General features: G+C 36.7%; 1 protein-coding gene across 1 annotated transcript in view; it reads right to left on the bottom strand.

The window, feature by feature from the left end:
- Nucleotides 1-18475, bottom strand: part of stxbp5l (syntaxin binding protein 5L) — a gene marked incomplete at its 5' end in the record, with an annotated part of 82513 nt that overhangs the window by 52191 nt on the left and 11847 nt on the right. Inside the window, 4 exons of the mRNA XM_015032560.1 lie at nt 2622-2745; nt 4176-4259; nt 10595-10658; nt 18340-18474. Of these exons, the coding sequence (XP_014888046.1) occupies nt 2622-2745; nt 4176-4259; nt 10595-10658; nt 18340-18474 (407 nt within the window). The remainder of the gene's footprint in view (nt 1-2621; nt 2746-4175; nt 4260-10594; nt 10659-18339; nt 18475) is intronic.

The following is an 18475-nucleotide window of genomic DNA, read 5'->3' as shown; positions in this document are numbered from 1 at the left end:
GAACTTATTGGAAACTCAAGACAGCCATAACATGATGATTTTTTACAAGTGTATGTACACTTTTGACCACAACTGTAACAAAAGACTGTAAATAAAGCATAACCAGAAGGCAACCTGAGAAATTATTTTGCCAAACATATCTTGTATTAGAATTGTGCATCTAGTTTTTAATCAGTTTTAATTTAAATTCTTAAAATCAACTCAAAACTAATCAGTAACATGTCAAGACAAATTCTTACCAGACTGTGTAACATAATTAAGGCAGCAATGAGACCATCTTCTCTTTTATACCACCAGTCCCAGAGCATACAACAATATAAGCTCAAGCCTGTGAGAGTAAAATACACAGAGTGCTCTTTAAAGGCAAAGTGTGCCCTTTTCTTTGTAAACTGTGAGAGTCTGTTTATTCAGCATCAACACCACATCTTGAATTAAGACTTGAATGCTGACTTCCAGTTGGCCACCCCTCTGCTCACCAGTTCCCTGTCAGGGAGCCCACAGTCTGCTGGCCCTCAGCTGGAACCAGTCCCGGAGCAAACCTTCAGAAAGAAAGGAAGGCTCCAGGCGGAGAGCTTTAGTTTCTGTGTAGCATTGCTCTCTCTGGGTTTTGCTTTTGCTTTCTTTCATTGGGCCTTTTGCTGTAGTCAGTTGGACTGAATCACTTGTCTGAGTGTCTTTTCTGCAGTTCCACCCACAGTTTTGGTCTTCTGCATTGCCTAGCAATGACAGTCACCTGCAGTGTACCATAACTCCACCCACAGCGTGATTCCCCTCAATTTTCTCCAGCCTCTCCAGATACCCTTCGAGTCCAGGTTGTTGAGTTCTAGCTGTCTTGTCATTCAAAATCTTGGGTCTCAGGACTCTCCAGATCTGCCTGTCTGGCTTTCAAATCATTGACAATGTTCTTACCTACTGAGATCTTTCAGGTCAGACCTACAATATACCATATAAACATCCTTCTGATGTTTACCTTCTCACCTTCTCATCTTTCTTTTCTGCTTCAACTTTCTGTTATCTCACAGCTCTCGGTGAGGGAAGGGAAATCTGACAAGGTCAAGATGTCCCGGCAGTAAACAAAGCCAGGAAAGGAAAATTTAAAGCAAGAGAATACATTTGAAATCTTTCAAGCGTAATATGGAAATCACTCAGCTGAACCACTGCTTAAGATTTCACAGCGATCTGATTCTGAAGGTTTTCTTTCTTTCTTTGAGGAAGCGAAAATTAGTCTGGTTCAATTAGAGTGAGTTTACGGCTAATTTCATTCTTTCACTCGCATGCTTAAACACACAAACACACACATTGTTAAAATGTTCATCACAAACAGCATAAAAAAGAAAATAGGATTTGGTTACTATTCTAATCATGAATTCATATGATCATAATATTCTAATCTTACTTTCATAAAAATCAATTTGTTGATGTGTATACGGCAGTTTTTCACGTGTTCACAAATATGTTAAATATTTTTGAATCTGCATCTTTCAGGTCCCTCAGTGCAATGAAAGGTTTTCGTTTACAAAGAGCTTTGTAGGTTTAAAGCTATATACATTTGTTGCTTTTGCAATATACAGTTTTTTACAAACTTATACACTGTTTTTGATTGTATTTCTGTTTCTACACTAACAAAAAGTAGCAAATAATTGTAAAACAGAAGGAAAGGGAAACACAGTTTTCCAAATATCTAACAAAAACAATCTGGCATCTCATCAACACCAACCCCCATCCATTCACATACTGTTTAAAAGTTACCCTATTCCTTAATCTCGAGTGTTTTGTGCCCTTTAATTTACATCCTTCCAGTATTGCTCTGTATTTAGCTCCATCCATTTTCCCCAACTGCTCTCACAAGCTTCCCCATCCCTGCTAGAGAAAAGCAATCTCACAGTATGTTGCTGCCACTGCCATGTTTCACAATAGGATTCTACCTCCATCTCTACCTTCTTTAACAAGCCTGACATGTCCTCCTACTGACTTGTGCCAAGCTGCAAACACAACTTTTTGTGCATTCCTTCCAAACATGGCTTATTCTTCTTGCCACTCTTCCACAGGGACCAGATACTTGAGTATATGACTAATAGTTACTCTGTAAACAAATTCTCCCACCTGAGCTGTGAATCTCTGCAGTTTCTCCAGAGATACCACAGGCCTCTTGGCTGCTCCTCTGATTAATGCTTTCCTTGCCCACTCTATTAGTTTAAGTGGATGGCCACATCTCTGTAGATTTGCAGGTGTACTCTAAACGTTTCAGGTCTTCACAGAACAACTATATTAATACAGAGATTAAATCACCTACAGCAATACTACATTCACCAAGTGGTTGATCTGAGAAGCAAACTGGCAGCATGTAATTTATTAAAGGTACTGTGGACATTTCATGAACAGGCACATCACACATTTCTGGTTTTTATTTGTAAAGATTTTAGAAAACCATGCATCATTTTTCCTTCCACTTCAAAATAATGCACTGCTTTGTGTAATCCTCAAAACTACATTGCAGCTCATAGTGAAATGGTAAAAACGTCAGGGGATATAAACACCTTTGCAATGCAAGGCACACAGGCAACAGGCGAGCTGCATGTTTTTTTCTGGAATTTGAGAAGTGGAATGAGTGGATATCTCACCGTGAGGAAAGGTGACCTGGAATGGCTTGGTAGTGTTTCTGAGGTTCCATAGCGTCAGGCTGCCGTCCGAGTGGCTGCACATAAACTGCTTCCCTTCATGATGCCAACTGACTGAATGGATAGCCTGTACCAATCAGACAGAGCAAAATAATATTTTACTTCCATAAAATCAAGTCTTTCTTTTCACACTTCCCTAAAGACAGACATAGATATATATATATATGTGGTCTGCAAATAGTCTGCTTTATCCATTTCTTGTTAAATCACACTTAGTGTCACCGTGCTTTATTTAGGAGCTTACAGCATTCCTGCAATTGCCCTCCTCACAAATTGTTCTGGGTGAACCCTAAGGACAATTGAGCTGTTTACTCTTTAGTAGTCCAATTTTTTAAAAATTCATTTTTAACTCAGTAGGTGTGAGACACAACTTTTATGCTACATTGACGATGAGCCACAGAAAGCTCTCTTAATGAAAGAGGAGGTAAGAGTGGCAGCATAAGTGGAAGATAAGTGCACAAAGTGACAATACTAAGGGGGAATATGGCTCTAAGGATGCCTTGCTTTAGAATAGAAATGAAAAAAAAAAAAAAAGATTCAAGTAAAATTTGGTAGGACAACACAAACAACAAACATATTTGTTTGATTCAATAACAATTTAAATGCTTAGCTTAAATTGTAAACAAACCCCAGTTTCTTTGAAAATCAGTGTTTTTACATTCTTTAGAAGACAGCAGATTATACATGTACCACTTTGGCTGACCTGTATCAACTCTAGCATATCTTTAACCTTTAAGATAATTTTAATATCTGTATTACAATCTGAGCTTGCTGAAATGTCTGTTACGTTGTGATGACAGTTCTGTTCCATTTTTACGTGAAAGTATTTGCGTTTTGCCGGAAAGTCTCTTCAGACTAACATCAACATGGCAAACAAGTTGAGACAATTACACACCATAAAGAAAGTAAATGCTTATATCCTTCACTACTCTCTGGGTCTTCACCTATGACAGCTGAAAGGACTGTGTAAGCTTTAAAAGGACAACTTCAATGGCAGGAGCATTTGCAGGCTCCAATCCTTCCAATTACAACTCTTTGAAGAAACGGTAATTGGATGCTGACAGACTTGTTGAAGCCAATACCATTTGATGCTGCTCAGACATCTTAATTGTGCTGCACTTTGTTGACTTTAAAAGTATTGGCAGGCAAAAAGCTTAAATTGTTTCACTTAATAAGAAGAAGACATGATGACTAGAGGCTTTTTTTATCAATAGCCACTGTCTTTCTGAGTAAAATGTCAATAAAAGGAAATGGCACTTTTCTTTTGAAACTAGTTTATTTCGACAAATTAAGTTTTAACAACTAGTTGCATTGTTAATTAAGGTGGGTATTTTTTATTTTACTTCTAAAGAAAACAATACCCACAAAATGTAGCTAATAAATTCTGACATTCTTTTAAGAAGTTGCCTTTCATGTTTTTGTTTTAATTTCTTTAGAAATAAAATGTCACATAAGTGCAGTTTCTATCAGTGTATTAAAGCAAGGAATGGAACAAACCTCATCATAGTAGATTCTGAAGTCGGCCTTCTTGGCCCGGAGGTCCCACTGCACAATGGTTCCTCCCTCAAATCCTACAAGGAGCTGCAGAGAGGAGTGACAAGAAGTGAAATACAAAATCATAAAACTTTAAAGGGCATATTTCATCTTTTTTTTTTAAACTAGAAAACCTATAACATCGAGATGTGTTGATCTCGATCAACACATCTCGATCAACGTTTCAGCTGTTTAAAGTAGATAAGTCATTTTAAATAGAGCTGCTATGATACACCGAGAGACCGTGGAGACAAGCCATTATAAAAAAATGAACCTTCACCACCATGTGTCAAGTTTATACATGTTAAATTATTATTCAAAGTGGAAACTGGACCATTTTGTTTAGCAAGAAAGAACTTTGTAATAGGAATGAGCCAAATAAAGATACAACTGGTAACACAACACACAAAAGTTTGTTTTATACACACATTTGTAAAAATGAAGATTGTGAGCATTTCCTCACCAGTCATAAACATTGTTTTCAATTCAAAACACTTTGTGCTTTGAAATTAAGAAAGGTTTTCAACTTCATTGCAGTTGAACCAATAAAACATTAAAAAATGACATACAAAAATGAGCCGTTAAGCAGCTTCCATAAATTGTTAGCATGTTTTCAGCAACCACTGCCTGGCTCATTGACGCAAGTATTCTGTTGACACACTTGTTCAGAGAAAACGCATCGCTAACAGTGCAAATCAGAGAAACTATTTTCTTTAGAACCAGAGCAGAATGTTGTCTGAATGCTGAATTAAGCTGTCTTTTGTGAATTCAAGTTTATCTCACAAATTAAAAAAACAAGTAGGCAGAGCTCACCACAGCATGCTTTTAATTCCCCGTTAGTCTCAAGGCTACTGTTCTCAGACAGAATTCCTACTGATGTCGTTCTCCTGCTTATTGCACAAATAACCATATAAATCGTGGTTTGACGAGCTCACATTTGAGCTAGAGACTTCTCTATTCCTTCTTCATTCTCGGGTGGCCATTGTGTTATGCACTGATGCCCAAGTTCAATTTTGCACATGCACCCATGGCCATCACTCTTCACAACTTTCTCCCATATTTTCAGCTGCTTTGTCCTCAGCTTCTTTCTTTTAGGCCTTTTTTTACACATTCGTCAACTGTGAAGATACGCATGTTTAAAACTTAAAAGGACATCTTTACAATCAAATTGACAGGATAATGGAAACACATTTGCTGTTTAAATATTAGAGAACTATTTCAGATGATTTATACATTTTAAAAACATGAGTGCAACCCCAATTTCAGTTCTGCTCAAAAATTTTACATAAAAGCCTCTTTCACAATATATTCAGTTTAAGTTAAAAAGTAGCCTTCGAGTTTAATGTACTACAAGAAGAGGGAATTACATGAATGTAGTACTAAATCTTTACAAATGTCAGAGTCCAATCATAGAAGCTCAACACTGAAGTAAAAAAAAAAAAACTAAAGGTCAAAACGTTTTTGCTCTAATTGCTCAGATATCTGCTTTTTTGTTTTATTACTCAATACAATTCCAGTTGTGCCTTGAGATGGGAAAGTTTAAACCAGTAGACAGACTCTTATTATCTTACTTATTAAGATTGATACACTTGTGCCTTACTTTAACATCATGTTCTCTCGCCTTTCTCCTTTAGAGAAAGGCTAAAAGAACTGGATCTCTGCATCGTGCTATATTCAATCACCATAAAAACATGAAGTTAAGAATAACTAATTAAAACTTTTCCAACAGTGAGATAAATTAAAAAAATAAAACCATTAAAAAAACGATAGTATAGCTTATAAGTTAAAGTCCTTTTTTTATTTTAGAGAATTGTTTTAAATGACTGGATGAGACTGAATAAAACCACTCACTTTAAATGTTAGAAAGAAATTGGTTAACCTAAGCATCAAGAATTTAACAACTGTTTTCATACAATTGAAAAATAAAGTAGCATTACTTTAATTTGATGTAGGTTTACATGGTGGTACCAGATTACTAAAATTTATGCAAAGACTTTAATATTTGCCACCTTTGATATGTTCTATGAAGCATATTTTAAATATGAGACATTAAGTTTATCAAGATGCTGATTTAACTTTAATTCCAAAGACCTTGAAGGTTCTGAACAATTCTGGAGAGTCAGAGTAGATTTTTCTAATTAAAGATGGAACATAAAACATTAAGTCCTCTGGTCAAATTTTAATTAGAGACAGTCATTGGTTATACTTTTAAAATGTTAACTTTTAAAACTACCTGTATAAACACCTTTATGTAAAACTAGTGATAAAGTAAGAGTTAAAAGAAAGATAATGATGCATAAAATAGCACTTCAGGTGCAACTTGGACACAAAATGGTTCCCTGTAAGATATCAGCCATTTGTTTGTTCAAGACTGCTGCAGCCCACTGTAGTCTCACATTTAGATATATCATAGCATCATCTGCATGCAAATTTTACTAATCATCTTTAAAACATTCAAGTCATGTATTACTAAGATATGGTGGAAAGCAGCGGTTCTAAAAGGTTTACTTGTTGAACACCCACAGCTTTGAAGGTTGATCTTATGCTCCGTTTCTGATGAGCCTAATCCATCCTAGTATTTCTCAGATGAAAAAAGGAGAGATTCTGAACCTTTTTGTCATTCTGAGAACCCAAAAGGTTGTGGTTCTGAAGTCAGCATCTCCAAACCTCTAAGACAAATTAATTAAAGATTGAAGTGGTTTTATTTGGGATAAAATAATGCAAGAGGTCTAAAAACTTTCAGATATTATGTGGATAAGATGAAATGTTCTTCCGTCTAATCCACCAAAGATAAGATAAATCCAGGAGATCACTGGATCTCCTGCTGACCAGTGAAAGTCCAACTGGTGGTGGAAACGCTCCCCTGAATACGCCAGATTGTAAAATAGTGTACCGAGCCGCACTGACCCTAGAAATGAGGCATCACACTGTTAACTCCACCATGTTGTTTGTTGTTTTTTGATGGAAATAAAGGAATCCCAATGACTGTACAGTTTTTTTTAATCACAGATATTGTCAAATTTATACTGTAATATATATCACATGTAAAACTACTTCAAAGGAAGGTAGGACCTTTTGGACCTGAAACAACACCTAATTTCTTCTCCACATGTATGGGTACAAAATTCTGCACGCACTATACAAAAGGTAAGAGCAGGTTGATGCCGTCTGATCACAGATGACAGGAGAAGGAGATCAGCGGCGCTGGGAGGAGCACAGACAGCGGGCGGAAATGGCTCTCCTGCTGAGCAGACACACAGTGTGACATCTCAAATATGGAAATGGGCGTGTGAAGCTGGGAATAAAAGCTGCCCTTAAGAAACATCCTGCAACCTTGACGTTTTACATTAGCAACATCGAAAAGTAAAGGAGAATGAAGACACGCTGTCAATATGCAGATAGAGAATCAATACTGCACAATATGTTCTCAGAGGTATGTGATGTTTGACAGCAGACCTAATTTAGCATGATGAATGGCTGTTTACCGTGTTTATATCAGTTTGACTTTGAGATTGGAGGCAGGTTGTTGACGTAATTGAGACCGTCTGAAAATTCAAAGAAACCGTCGCAACAAACGCCACGGCGGTCCAAGTAGGCAGACAGAACTCATAATGTCTGGGAAGTCCACATTTTAGAAAACAGCCAAATAAACTGGGTGCAAATTTCCAAGGGCAAACTGACACCAAAAGAAAAAATAAATAAAACAGAACCCGATGACAAGAAAGCACACAATTCTTTCAACTGTTTGTAGATGATTTAGCAAGTGTGTCTGACGCGCAGTGAGCATATATACACAGCAAAGGTAAGGACAAACAGATGACAGCTGTAGGACAATTGACTAACATGGAAAATGTGTTGTTTTAAGCAAACACAGGAAATTACTGTAGCTGAACCGCACAGGAAATATCCCATCTACACAGGAGATGGGAGTACAAAAAATTTTAATTTGAAAAAGAAAACAAAAACAGAATAGAAACTCAAAGCCAGCTGCTGTCATTTTGAAAAGAGGATAACACTACAGCAAGAGGGAAAACTGAACTGACTATGCAGTAATTTTCTTTCCGCTTAGTGGAGATTTCATCAGCTGAAAACTCATTATAGGAAAAAAGCATTAGAATCAAATCAGTGTGCCAGAAAGAAACTTGCTCTCCACAAAGCAAAGTATTTTTTTTTGAGTCAGACTTGTCATTTTCAGACATCTATATTCAAGAACAGACAGAGGCTGTTACTGGTATGATAGCACACCAAAGTGTTGAAGTTAGTTTCAAAATTGTTACAATTTCCATCAAACCATGCCTATAGTTTAAAGTTCTCTAACGAGATTCCATTCACTTGGTTGAAAGAGAGATCCTAGGCTTTTCTCTTGCTTATAAGGAGCATAAATTCACCTGCACAGCCATGCAACTCCATCACTCCTGTAAAGGTAGAGCAGTTCTGAAACTAAAGTTTGCAACCTAGAGGCATGTCTGTAAAGCTGCAGACTTCCAGTTGTCTACCTGAGCAGACAAGCCAACTACTTATCAGATAAACCTGACTAATAAATGAGGATGAGCCTGCTACAACCCAAGTGTTTCTATATAAAGAACCCAAGGACAGCAGGGTGTGACTGTATCCGAGTGTATTCATGGTGTTTATGATTGTCTGCTTTCATCCTCAGACTGCCGGTGTCTCCTGTCTGAAATCTGACAGAACATTTCTAAGACAGCAACAGAGAAGCATTGCTGTGGCTAAAACAAATTGAGGTCTTTATTTTTACAAGTACAGCAATGCTGCCTATGACGTGTATTAATTGTTATTCTAATCTTGATGGGGACAGATACATACAGTAAGTGAATGCAGGTGAATGAGCTGTTTCATGTACTTGAGAAGCAATTCAAATAATAAAATTAATTATCTACGGACATCTAATAGAGGTAAATCTATCTCAGTCACAAGAAATGCATTCAATTTAAGGTGACTAAACAAAAACAGAAGGTCATTTTAAAGGTTTTACTTTTTGTAACAGATGTTCACTGTAAAATCTGAAGTGCTGCTTTAGCATACCAATAGCAAGTGGACGAATTCTGCAAACCAGAGAGCAAAGAAACAGTGGGAACCATAAAGAGACAAAAATTATATTTTTATATGAAATAGAAGAATAAGAATATTTACATGGTAGACCAATTCTACAGGAGAGGTAACCATAAATGACTGCTGTTATCTGATGCAATGAAGAAAAATAGAAAAAAGCAGGAATAGATGTTGATTTTCTATTGTAAATAAAAGGATTTAGATCATTTTACATATTTATGCTTTAAGTTATTGAGCAAATAACCTGATACTGCGAAACTTATTTTATCGCATAGTTTCCCATTGGGCCATGAATAACTAAGAAACACCTTTGTGGAATGTAAAATTACATTTCTGAGCACAATACTTGACCAAATTAAGAATTTAGAATTTATCTTTAAGTACTTCTTTGGTTGTAGGATTTTATTGAAAGATTGCATCTGGGCAAGACTTTAATCCAACACCTATTGTTATGGAGTAAATAAGAAGCTCAAGCTATCATTCAAAATGAAAAAAAAATAAAGCAATCACATATTAACACAGCACAACAAATAACATGTTTAAATTTTGTTTTGAACCTAAATTGCATATTTATTATAAAAGTTTAATTTCTTGGAGTCCAGCTCAGACGCCCGGCCCCTACGGAGGTGAGTGTCAGATAAATCACAGCTATGCATCTTGAATGGAGGAGGAAAGAACAGCCAGGCTGCTTTTCTTGGTAGAAAACATGTTTTCTCTCTAAATCCAATCACCTGCCCAGTGTTTTCTTGGACATGCCTGCTCTTTTCTAAGCAGTTCACAGCAAAATCTTCCCAGATGGTTCTCAGTGACTAACCATCTGGTGCATCAGGTCAAGCAGCATGAATATATCTCTATATGTGTGTATATATTTATATAATTATAGAGAGAGAGATTTAACTGCAGTGTTATTGTAATGTGGATACATTTTCTGAACGCAGAAACGCACCTTGTTAAGTCTGCCTGTATCCAAATTATTCTAAGTTTATTGTAGAACTTAATATGCTGCAAACTTTCTGTAAAAACTACCCCGCATGACACTGGAGTCCTCCTTAATTAGGATTGAAATACAAATCTGCTCAAGCAGGTAAAGCCACGCATTCTTTGCACTTCTATTCTTCTGTGAGCATAAGTTATAAGACGAGAGGAAAAAGAAGAGAGCAAACACAAAAGTCGAAATAAAAGGCATACCAGGGGATGTGGGGTTAAGAGAAGTTTAACAAAGAGTGTAGCAGTGGGAGAAGGAAGGAGCCACCAAGAGTTTGAGTAAAAGAAACCAGAAGATGTTGCTGATTTTCTGTTGTCCACCTACTCACCTTGCCTTCGTCCTTTGGGCTGTCACTCAGATGAACTACAGGACCTGGGTGAGTTTTAGTTGATCTAAGATGAGAAGAAAGATGATGTATGAAACACAGACATCTTCTGTAGTGCTGCAAAACAACATTACAGGATAACGTTCCCCCTCCCCCCCCAGAATCAAGTAATTATGTTTGCATTTTTTTTCTTTTACCTATACAAGCTGGAGTACAAGTGGTTGCTAAAAATGAGGTAAAAACTATTGCTGCTAAAAACTATGACATTCATAGGCATTCTCTGGGGAAAAAAATAAATAAATAAAAAATTACTGATATTTAGAGAGCACTGAGAGAAAAAAAGCAGCGAGGGGAGCACATATGCACTTTAAAAGGTGGTGTGTTATAACTGTAATTTTCTTGTAATAAAAATCCAGCTGACAGCTACATTTAGTAAATTACCCTTTTGTGCAGTAATACATGTAATGTGCTTTCCAGAGTGCATTTCTTTCTATTACGTGCCAATGAAAGCTGCACAGTGACATGCAATCTAAGAACCATTTACACCTATGTTCTGGTTCCCATTATACTGTCTGAAATACAAAAAGGATGCACCAAGATTTGGTATATATAACCTAATAATAATTGTACCACTTTATACACTGATCTAAATTGGGGCACTTTGCATAATTAACTAAACGTACATTGCCTTGCAAGCGTATAAGGAGACCTTTGGCTTTTTCCCATATTGTTACATTACAATCAGATATATTAGAGTATTTTATTGGGATCTAATGTGAGTGACCAACATTAACAAGCATGTAGTTGTAAAGTGGAAGGAACATAGTCGATATTTTACAACAAAAAAACTTAAAGAAAATGGATTGGTGCATGTGTATTCAGCCCTGTTTAGCAGCAAAGAGTGACCTGTATGTATAAAAAGCTAAAGCTAATGTGCAAAGGCCTCAGAAGAATTTGGAGAGCATCAGGAAACAAACAATGTCACGACTTTAGCTGCATGTTTAGTATTACTGTCCTGCTGGTAGGTGAACCTCACCCCAGTCAAGTCTCTTTTTTTTTGCTGCATCTAACAGGTTTTCTCCCAGGATTTCTCTTTGTTCAGCTCCATACAAATCCCCATCTACTCTGAGCAGCTTGTCTGTCCCTGTTAAAAAAGCAAACCTATAATACAGCGCCGACACCGCCATGTTTCACAGTGCAGATGGCGCGTTCAGGGTAGGCTAAAATGTTGGTTTTCCACCAAACAAAGAGCTGTAGATGTTAGATGATGGTCCGTTTTAGCCTTTTCTGATCAGAGAACCTTCTTTCACATGATTTTCATGAGCCCCTCATTGCTTGTGGAGAGCTGCAACTGGGTCTTTTTATAGCCTTTCAACAGCGGATTTTTGCTTATGAATTTTATATAAAGGTGAAATCTTTAAAATGCAAGTACTTGGTTTACCCGTCAACAAATCTACCCAGTCTGTTGAAACAGTCCTTCAGAGTAACCGACCATTTGGTTGCTTCTTTGATACTCATCAGTTTAGGTGAATGACCATCTCTTACCATAGACCTATTCAATCTTTCTGATGATAGTTAGAAAATCTCTATGGATTTTTTTTCTGCTTTCTCCACAATTTTATCTCAGTTCTATCAGTTATTTAGTCTTCATATTGTTTTTCACCAACAATCTCTGACAAACTTCCAAGGCCTTAAGAGGAAAAGTACTGAGCTTACATTAAATTAACTATTTGCTCATAATCCCACTACACAAGTGCTCCACAACAAAAACACATAAATTGAAATACTTACTATATACTGATCTACGCCTTTTCATAAAGACTAAGTAAATCACCTGCCCAACTACCTGCTCACAGATAGACATCCATTAGGGTCAACTGATGATACAAAGTTATCTTAGAGTTTATTTATGAAAAAATATTGACGCAGAGGAAAAAATGTTCTCTGTACTTATTGGATTTTCCATGGCCATGACTCAGGACTAATGCTTGCTTTTGTATACAGAAGGCTGTACTCTTTGGCTGCTGAAAGCCTTCACACTGAAGAGACGGATATGAGAATTTCAGGTGGGTTGCCAAGAAATTAGTGACTTTGTGATTAAGTTTTTTCCGACAACTGCCAAGGCCAAGCTTTGAAATTTGTACAAAAGTAAAGCAGCAGATAATAAGCCAAAAGATTAAAAAAAAAAAAGATTAGATTTAAGAAAAAATGCTTGCTGAATACAACTATGAAGAGGATAAACAACAGGCTAAAAGGTTGAGAATTTCTTTAAAAACATGTTGATTTGGCTCTAACAGACAAGAGTCTTTAATCATGTAGGTGTGTGTGAATCCTGATGTGATCATGGAGTTTTAAATGTAGACATTTAAGGGGAATCTTCTCAATCTGGAGGACCTGAAATAGTCCTCATAGTTTGTGCTTAGTTCCTTTGGTGTTTTAACTTTGTTTGCTATGTTACTGACTTTGTTTCCATTGTTCTGCATTTTTACCCCCACACCTGCTTCCATTTAGTATCCATCACACTTGCCCCTGTTCATCTCCCTTAGTGCATTCAGACTGTCACTTCTGCCTCAGCCATGGTGCAGCTGTACGTGAGAAAACCAATGGGATTTGCTAATTGTTGTGGTCAGCATTCAGGCTAATTACTGTAAGTGATACAAGCAAATAACTTACTTTGAAAAACACTTTTAAGTCAAAGCATACTGGCCCACTTCATCTGATAAGAGGACACTGAGACAGTAGAAATGCTTTATAACAGATATGTTCGCTACTCTTCAGTTTGCTAGCTCAGCAAGTGTCTGTCATACAGGAACAAAACAAACATCTTTGTAAAAGGTAATCTCTCTGCTCACTTGCAGAGTTTGCTGGCATTGGGGCCATTTGAAGAATAAGTGAACAAGTGCTTTTCTTCATCTTACCTACATAACTTAGGCAGTTCAAGGTCTGCTAACTGTCCAAACCAAACCTCAGACTTCAGGAGTTGTTCAGGTTGGCGATTCTGATTTAGAAGTCACAATTTATGATTTCAGAGTAACAACAAGCATTCGTTTTACAGGTTTTTAGTTCTGCGAGTGTCCTCCTTTCATTTCACTTTTTTAATTTTTCACCCTTTTTCTTAAAATTTTCCTTTTTTATTTCTTAAATTAATATATTTTTATATGTATAACACTTTGTCACTACTTAATATATAATTGGGCCCTGCAACCAACTATTGCTGCTTATTACAGGAATTATCTCATCTGACGGCACCCTGTGGAGTGCCTTGACAATGGGAGGGGTACCGTATTTTCCAGACTATAGAGCGCACCTCACTATAAGCTACACCCACAAAGTTTAAACTACATATCTAAAGCCGCACTGGGCTATAAGCCGCTGGTATCTCCGCTGCTCTCGGTTTTCCACAAGGATGCAGCAGAGGGCTGCAAAGCGGAGGGCTGCGTCCTTAATAAATCTGCTATTAAGGATGCAGCCTTGCATTGCCAACGCCGAACCATGGGTTCGTTCACGCCAAACTTACATGCAGTGGCTCTATTTCCCCTCCTGTACTGCCAGATCGATAGCCTTCAACTTAAAAGCGGCATCATATGAACTTCTTCGTGTTGTTCCCATGATGAGGGGGGTATGAGTTTGAAAACATCGTTGTGCCCGATCCTAGCATGTGCTTGTTCTAAATGAAAATCAGCACTCTCTTCTTTGATTTCCAATGTTGACTTCCAATGATTCACTTCCTGCTCATGCGCCCCCTGGCGGTTGAAGAAAAAAAATCACAGAAAAGCCGCACCGGGCTATAAGCCGCATGGTTCAAAGCGTAGGAAAAGAGTAGCGGTTTATTGTATGAAAAATCATAACATAAACTGAAGGCCATGATGTGATGGTACCTCAACATACACAGGAGTGATTTTCCTTTTTTTCCCAGCTAAAGTTTATCACATAAATTAATGAAAACAATTAAATGTTACATAGTGGCTTTGGTTGTCAACACTCATTTAATTTCAGCATGAGACAGTATTGCTAAGCTCCAACATTAATTTGTAATTGTTTTGTTATGTTATTTGTTTTCAGAAGTGGAGAGGATCTAAGGCCACAATAATTCCTCCATGTACCCAATTAAAAATAATCTCTAAAATCCCCTAGTTAAAGATATATAAAAAAACATGAAACAACCAGCTAATGAAGCTACTGTATTATAGATGAACTTTAACATATATTAGTTACGTTTTTAATTGAGCCTTATATGCTCAATTAATAGCATAATAAATAATAAATTTTTTAGCTGATAAATAACTTATTATTTATCAGCCTTTACAAGTTAAATATTATGATCTATTTTGTAATGGTTATTTTACATTTAGTTTGGTCTTTTTAATGTTTTTGTTTTCACATTTCCATGTTTCATTTTATTGTCACAACTTGTCTAGTATTTTACTTTTTTGATTTTTGTTTCAAATGTGCTTAATTTGGTGATTCCATGTGTGTGAATAGGATGTCAGTATCTTTATAATACATACAAAACTCATGTCTTACACTCATTTGAATAAAATGTTCTCTTCAAATAAATTTAAATTAATTTACTGACTGACTTACTGACTGATTCTTAACCACAGAAATGTCCGTTTATACTTTTTGACACCTTGTTTAACCAGCCAGCCTTCTGACTCGTCGTACTGCATAGCCAGAAGCCTTAAATAGAATAAATTAACATAAAAATTTAAAATTTTGATTTAATTTCTGGCAATGTATTGTGTAAGAACTAAATTTGTCCAGATGGATTTGTCTAATGAACAGATTACCATATCAGTCCTCCTAAAAGCTTTTAAGAACGCTGCTGGTGTCCCAGTGTCTGTCGAGAAACGGTGTTGCCAAAGAAACCAGCAACTGTTAAACAATGCAGCATTTTGTGGCCTTGGGAATCAAAAAATGGAAATAAAGCATGCCCCAGCACATGCTGGAAAGTGAGAGGAAAGGAGTGGATTTAAATAGATATTGTAAGTATTCAATTATTTTCAAACAAATGTCATGCAAGGACATGTTTATCTCCACCAGGTCCGGCGGAACCATGGCAACCAATCATGGTTAGATGAGGGTAAATAATCAAAATGACAGCTGAAAGGGAGCTAGATGGGGCAGGAAATAGTCAGCAGCAAACATGTCAAGAACACAATACATTCACACAACGACATACATTTATTTTATATCCCATGTGAGAAGGCTTCGCTTCAGGTTGCCCAGCATGTGACGTATATCTAAAGCATTCAGATTTAGATGAAATGGCTGAAAATAGATCATTTATTTTAGAGGAAAACACTGTTTATGGTTATAGATGTTTTGATTTATTTAGATTGAGAGGGATTTTGTAAAAAGAATAGCGCTAGACAGTCACTGTGCAGGAAGTCGTGGTAGAATAATAACCATTAAACTCAACTCAAAACATCACAGAAAAAAATGACAGACATCATACTTTTTCATAAGAATTGATGCAAAAAGAAATGTACTTAGACCTTTGCAAAGTGCATGATTTGACGCTTTATCTTTAAAAACCCAGTCAAGACAGTAATCTTTCTACACCCTCAACCTGACATGAATTATATTTTATGTGGCATGACCACTTTCTTTCTCTTTATTACAGCATCAGGAAGTTGCTGAAAGCCTATCGTTTGTTTTCACTATCCTTGCAGCACAAAGCTAGACATGCCAGTGTTGATTACACAATGCAAGGCGTAAACACAATTCCACTTATTATTAGGATCTATAACATGTAGCCGAGTGGGCTGCTGTGTTCTCCCATTCCTCCCTGCATCTCATTTTTTACATCTCATTTTGGAACGAATTTCCTGGAGATGAAATTGGGCATTAAATATGTTGCAAAGCTATTTGAATTTCAATGAGAGCCAGGTCCTCCCATTTTGGCGCCGCAGTCCCTGTTGGATTGTTGCTATAACAGACTCTTTTCAAGAGTGCACACTTCAGTTTGAATTAAATTAATCCATCTGTGAACGGGTGTTACACAAACAAACACTCCGAGCGCACAGACAACACACAAAAGTGTGAGTAACATGTACATGTTACTCACACTTATTTGAAAAAGTCTGAACAATTTCTCTCCTGCTCACTAAATGATCCACAGTTGAAAAAAAACAAAGCCCTGGCTCATCCTTATTCATGTTTTGTGGAAAGCGTTCCATTACAAACAATGAATTTCCCAAGTCCCTCTGTATACTGATAGGAGAAGAATGATTATCTTCTGGTTATACTTCTCATGAACTCTAGCTTAGAAAGTGCTGGGAAATGTAAAATATAGAATAGATTAGTTTATGTTTAATAAAGAGAAAATGATTCTCCACTGAGGTGGATGAATGCCCTGCTGCCTCATGAGGAACAATAAACAAACTAGTGACATTGTCAAATCTGTTGTTCTTTAAAAACTGTCTTTGGGTTTTTATTTATTTATAATGTGTCCATAATCGTTAAATATGTTTGCATCCCCACAGTTGAACAACGCCTTATTTTGATAGCTGGTGGTTTAAAGTTTTTTTCTTTTTTCTTTTGGTGCAATACAGAGTCTTGCAAAATAAGTAATTGCACACCTTGAACTTTTTCACATGTCATATTACAACCATAAACATATTTTTTTTAACTGATTTTTTTTTTTTATAATGCAAAGTTGTGCATAATCATAAAGCAGAAAGATAATGGTTCAATGTTTCTTAATACATATATCTGAATTAAAAATAAAATGTTTTGTACTATACAAATAAACTTGACTCGACTTAATTATGGCCAGGGACAGAAAATCCTGATGGGGTCAGTCATCCAACCACAAACTTGAACTGTTTGAAAAGAAATTATTTTTGCTTTGTTTCTTCCAGATGTACAAAAGAACAGATTAACAACACTCGGCGTCTAACACTCCAGCCCTGCAAACTGATTGGCAGTCAGGCCTCCCACACAAACACATCAGTGTTAAAACTGCTCACTTTAGTTTGGGCTGACATACAACATGGTTTGTAAAAAGACTTATGACTGACACTGCGGCAGGGTGACTTGTCAGGGTAACACCAGAAGAGTGGCACATAGGTGGGTGAAGCCAAGAAAAAAATGGGCGTACAATGCAACTGAGCGCCAGTTGTTTTCTTGTGCTTTTAGTTGTCAATCTGCAGCTTACTGCATGTAGGCTGCCAGTCTGCACAGCCAGCCGTACACAAACAAAAGTAATTGTCAGATGAGTAAACCCTTGCATTTTAAGTAACGATGACTCACAAGATTATTAAATATTAGTTTAAGAAAAATGTACTTAATAATGAGTGCACTTTAGGCTGGTTTGTATATTCATGGTGTACTTATTCTGTGGGTGTATGAGATATGTAAAGTGAGATGAGTTAGAGAAAGAGGTTAATATTATAACTGCCATTTTTAATTATTATTTTCATAACTCTGTGTGGTCACTTATCTGCCCAGTATGCAGTCACCAGTAACAGCTCCTAATTTTAAAAAGTAATTTTATGTCACAAGATGCTCAACAGCAATTTAGCTAAATTTAAAGGTTCTGAATGGCTGCCTGTTTTTTTTTTAAGCCAAAAGCAAAAATATTGTCATTTACAATCAATACTTAGCAACCAACAAACCACCTTAACAATTACTGTCTGCAGCTCCACATGTATCATTATCCTAACAATTAAAAAATCTCTGCTGACACCATAATAACAATGTTATCACTGTTAACGGTGGTGTTTGAAACGCTTGATACTTACAGTTCTATGGCCTTGTTCCACATGATGACATATCCAGACAAAATAAAAGACTCAATGTTGACGATGTGTGTGTTTCCACGCTCCGTCCCCACGTACAGCCATTTACTCTGAAAGGGCAGGTGGCAAAAGGTGATCC

Source organism: Poecilia latipinna, unplaced genomic scaffold, assembly GCF_001443285.1.
Source record: "Poecilia latipinna isolate Pla-1442-1.1 unplaced genomic scaffold, P_latipinna-1.0 Scaffold245, whole genome shotgun sequence".
Classification (NCBI taxonomy): Eukaryota; Metazoa; Chordata; class Actinopteri; order Cyprinodontiformes; family Poeciliidae; genus Poecilia; species Poecilia latipinna.
This window is presented reverse-complemented; position numbering and strand designations above follow the sequence as displayed.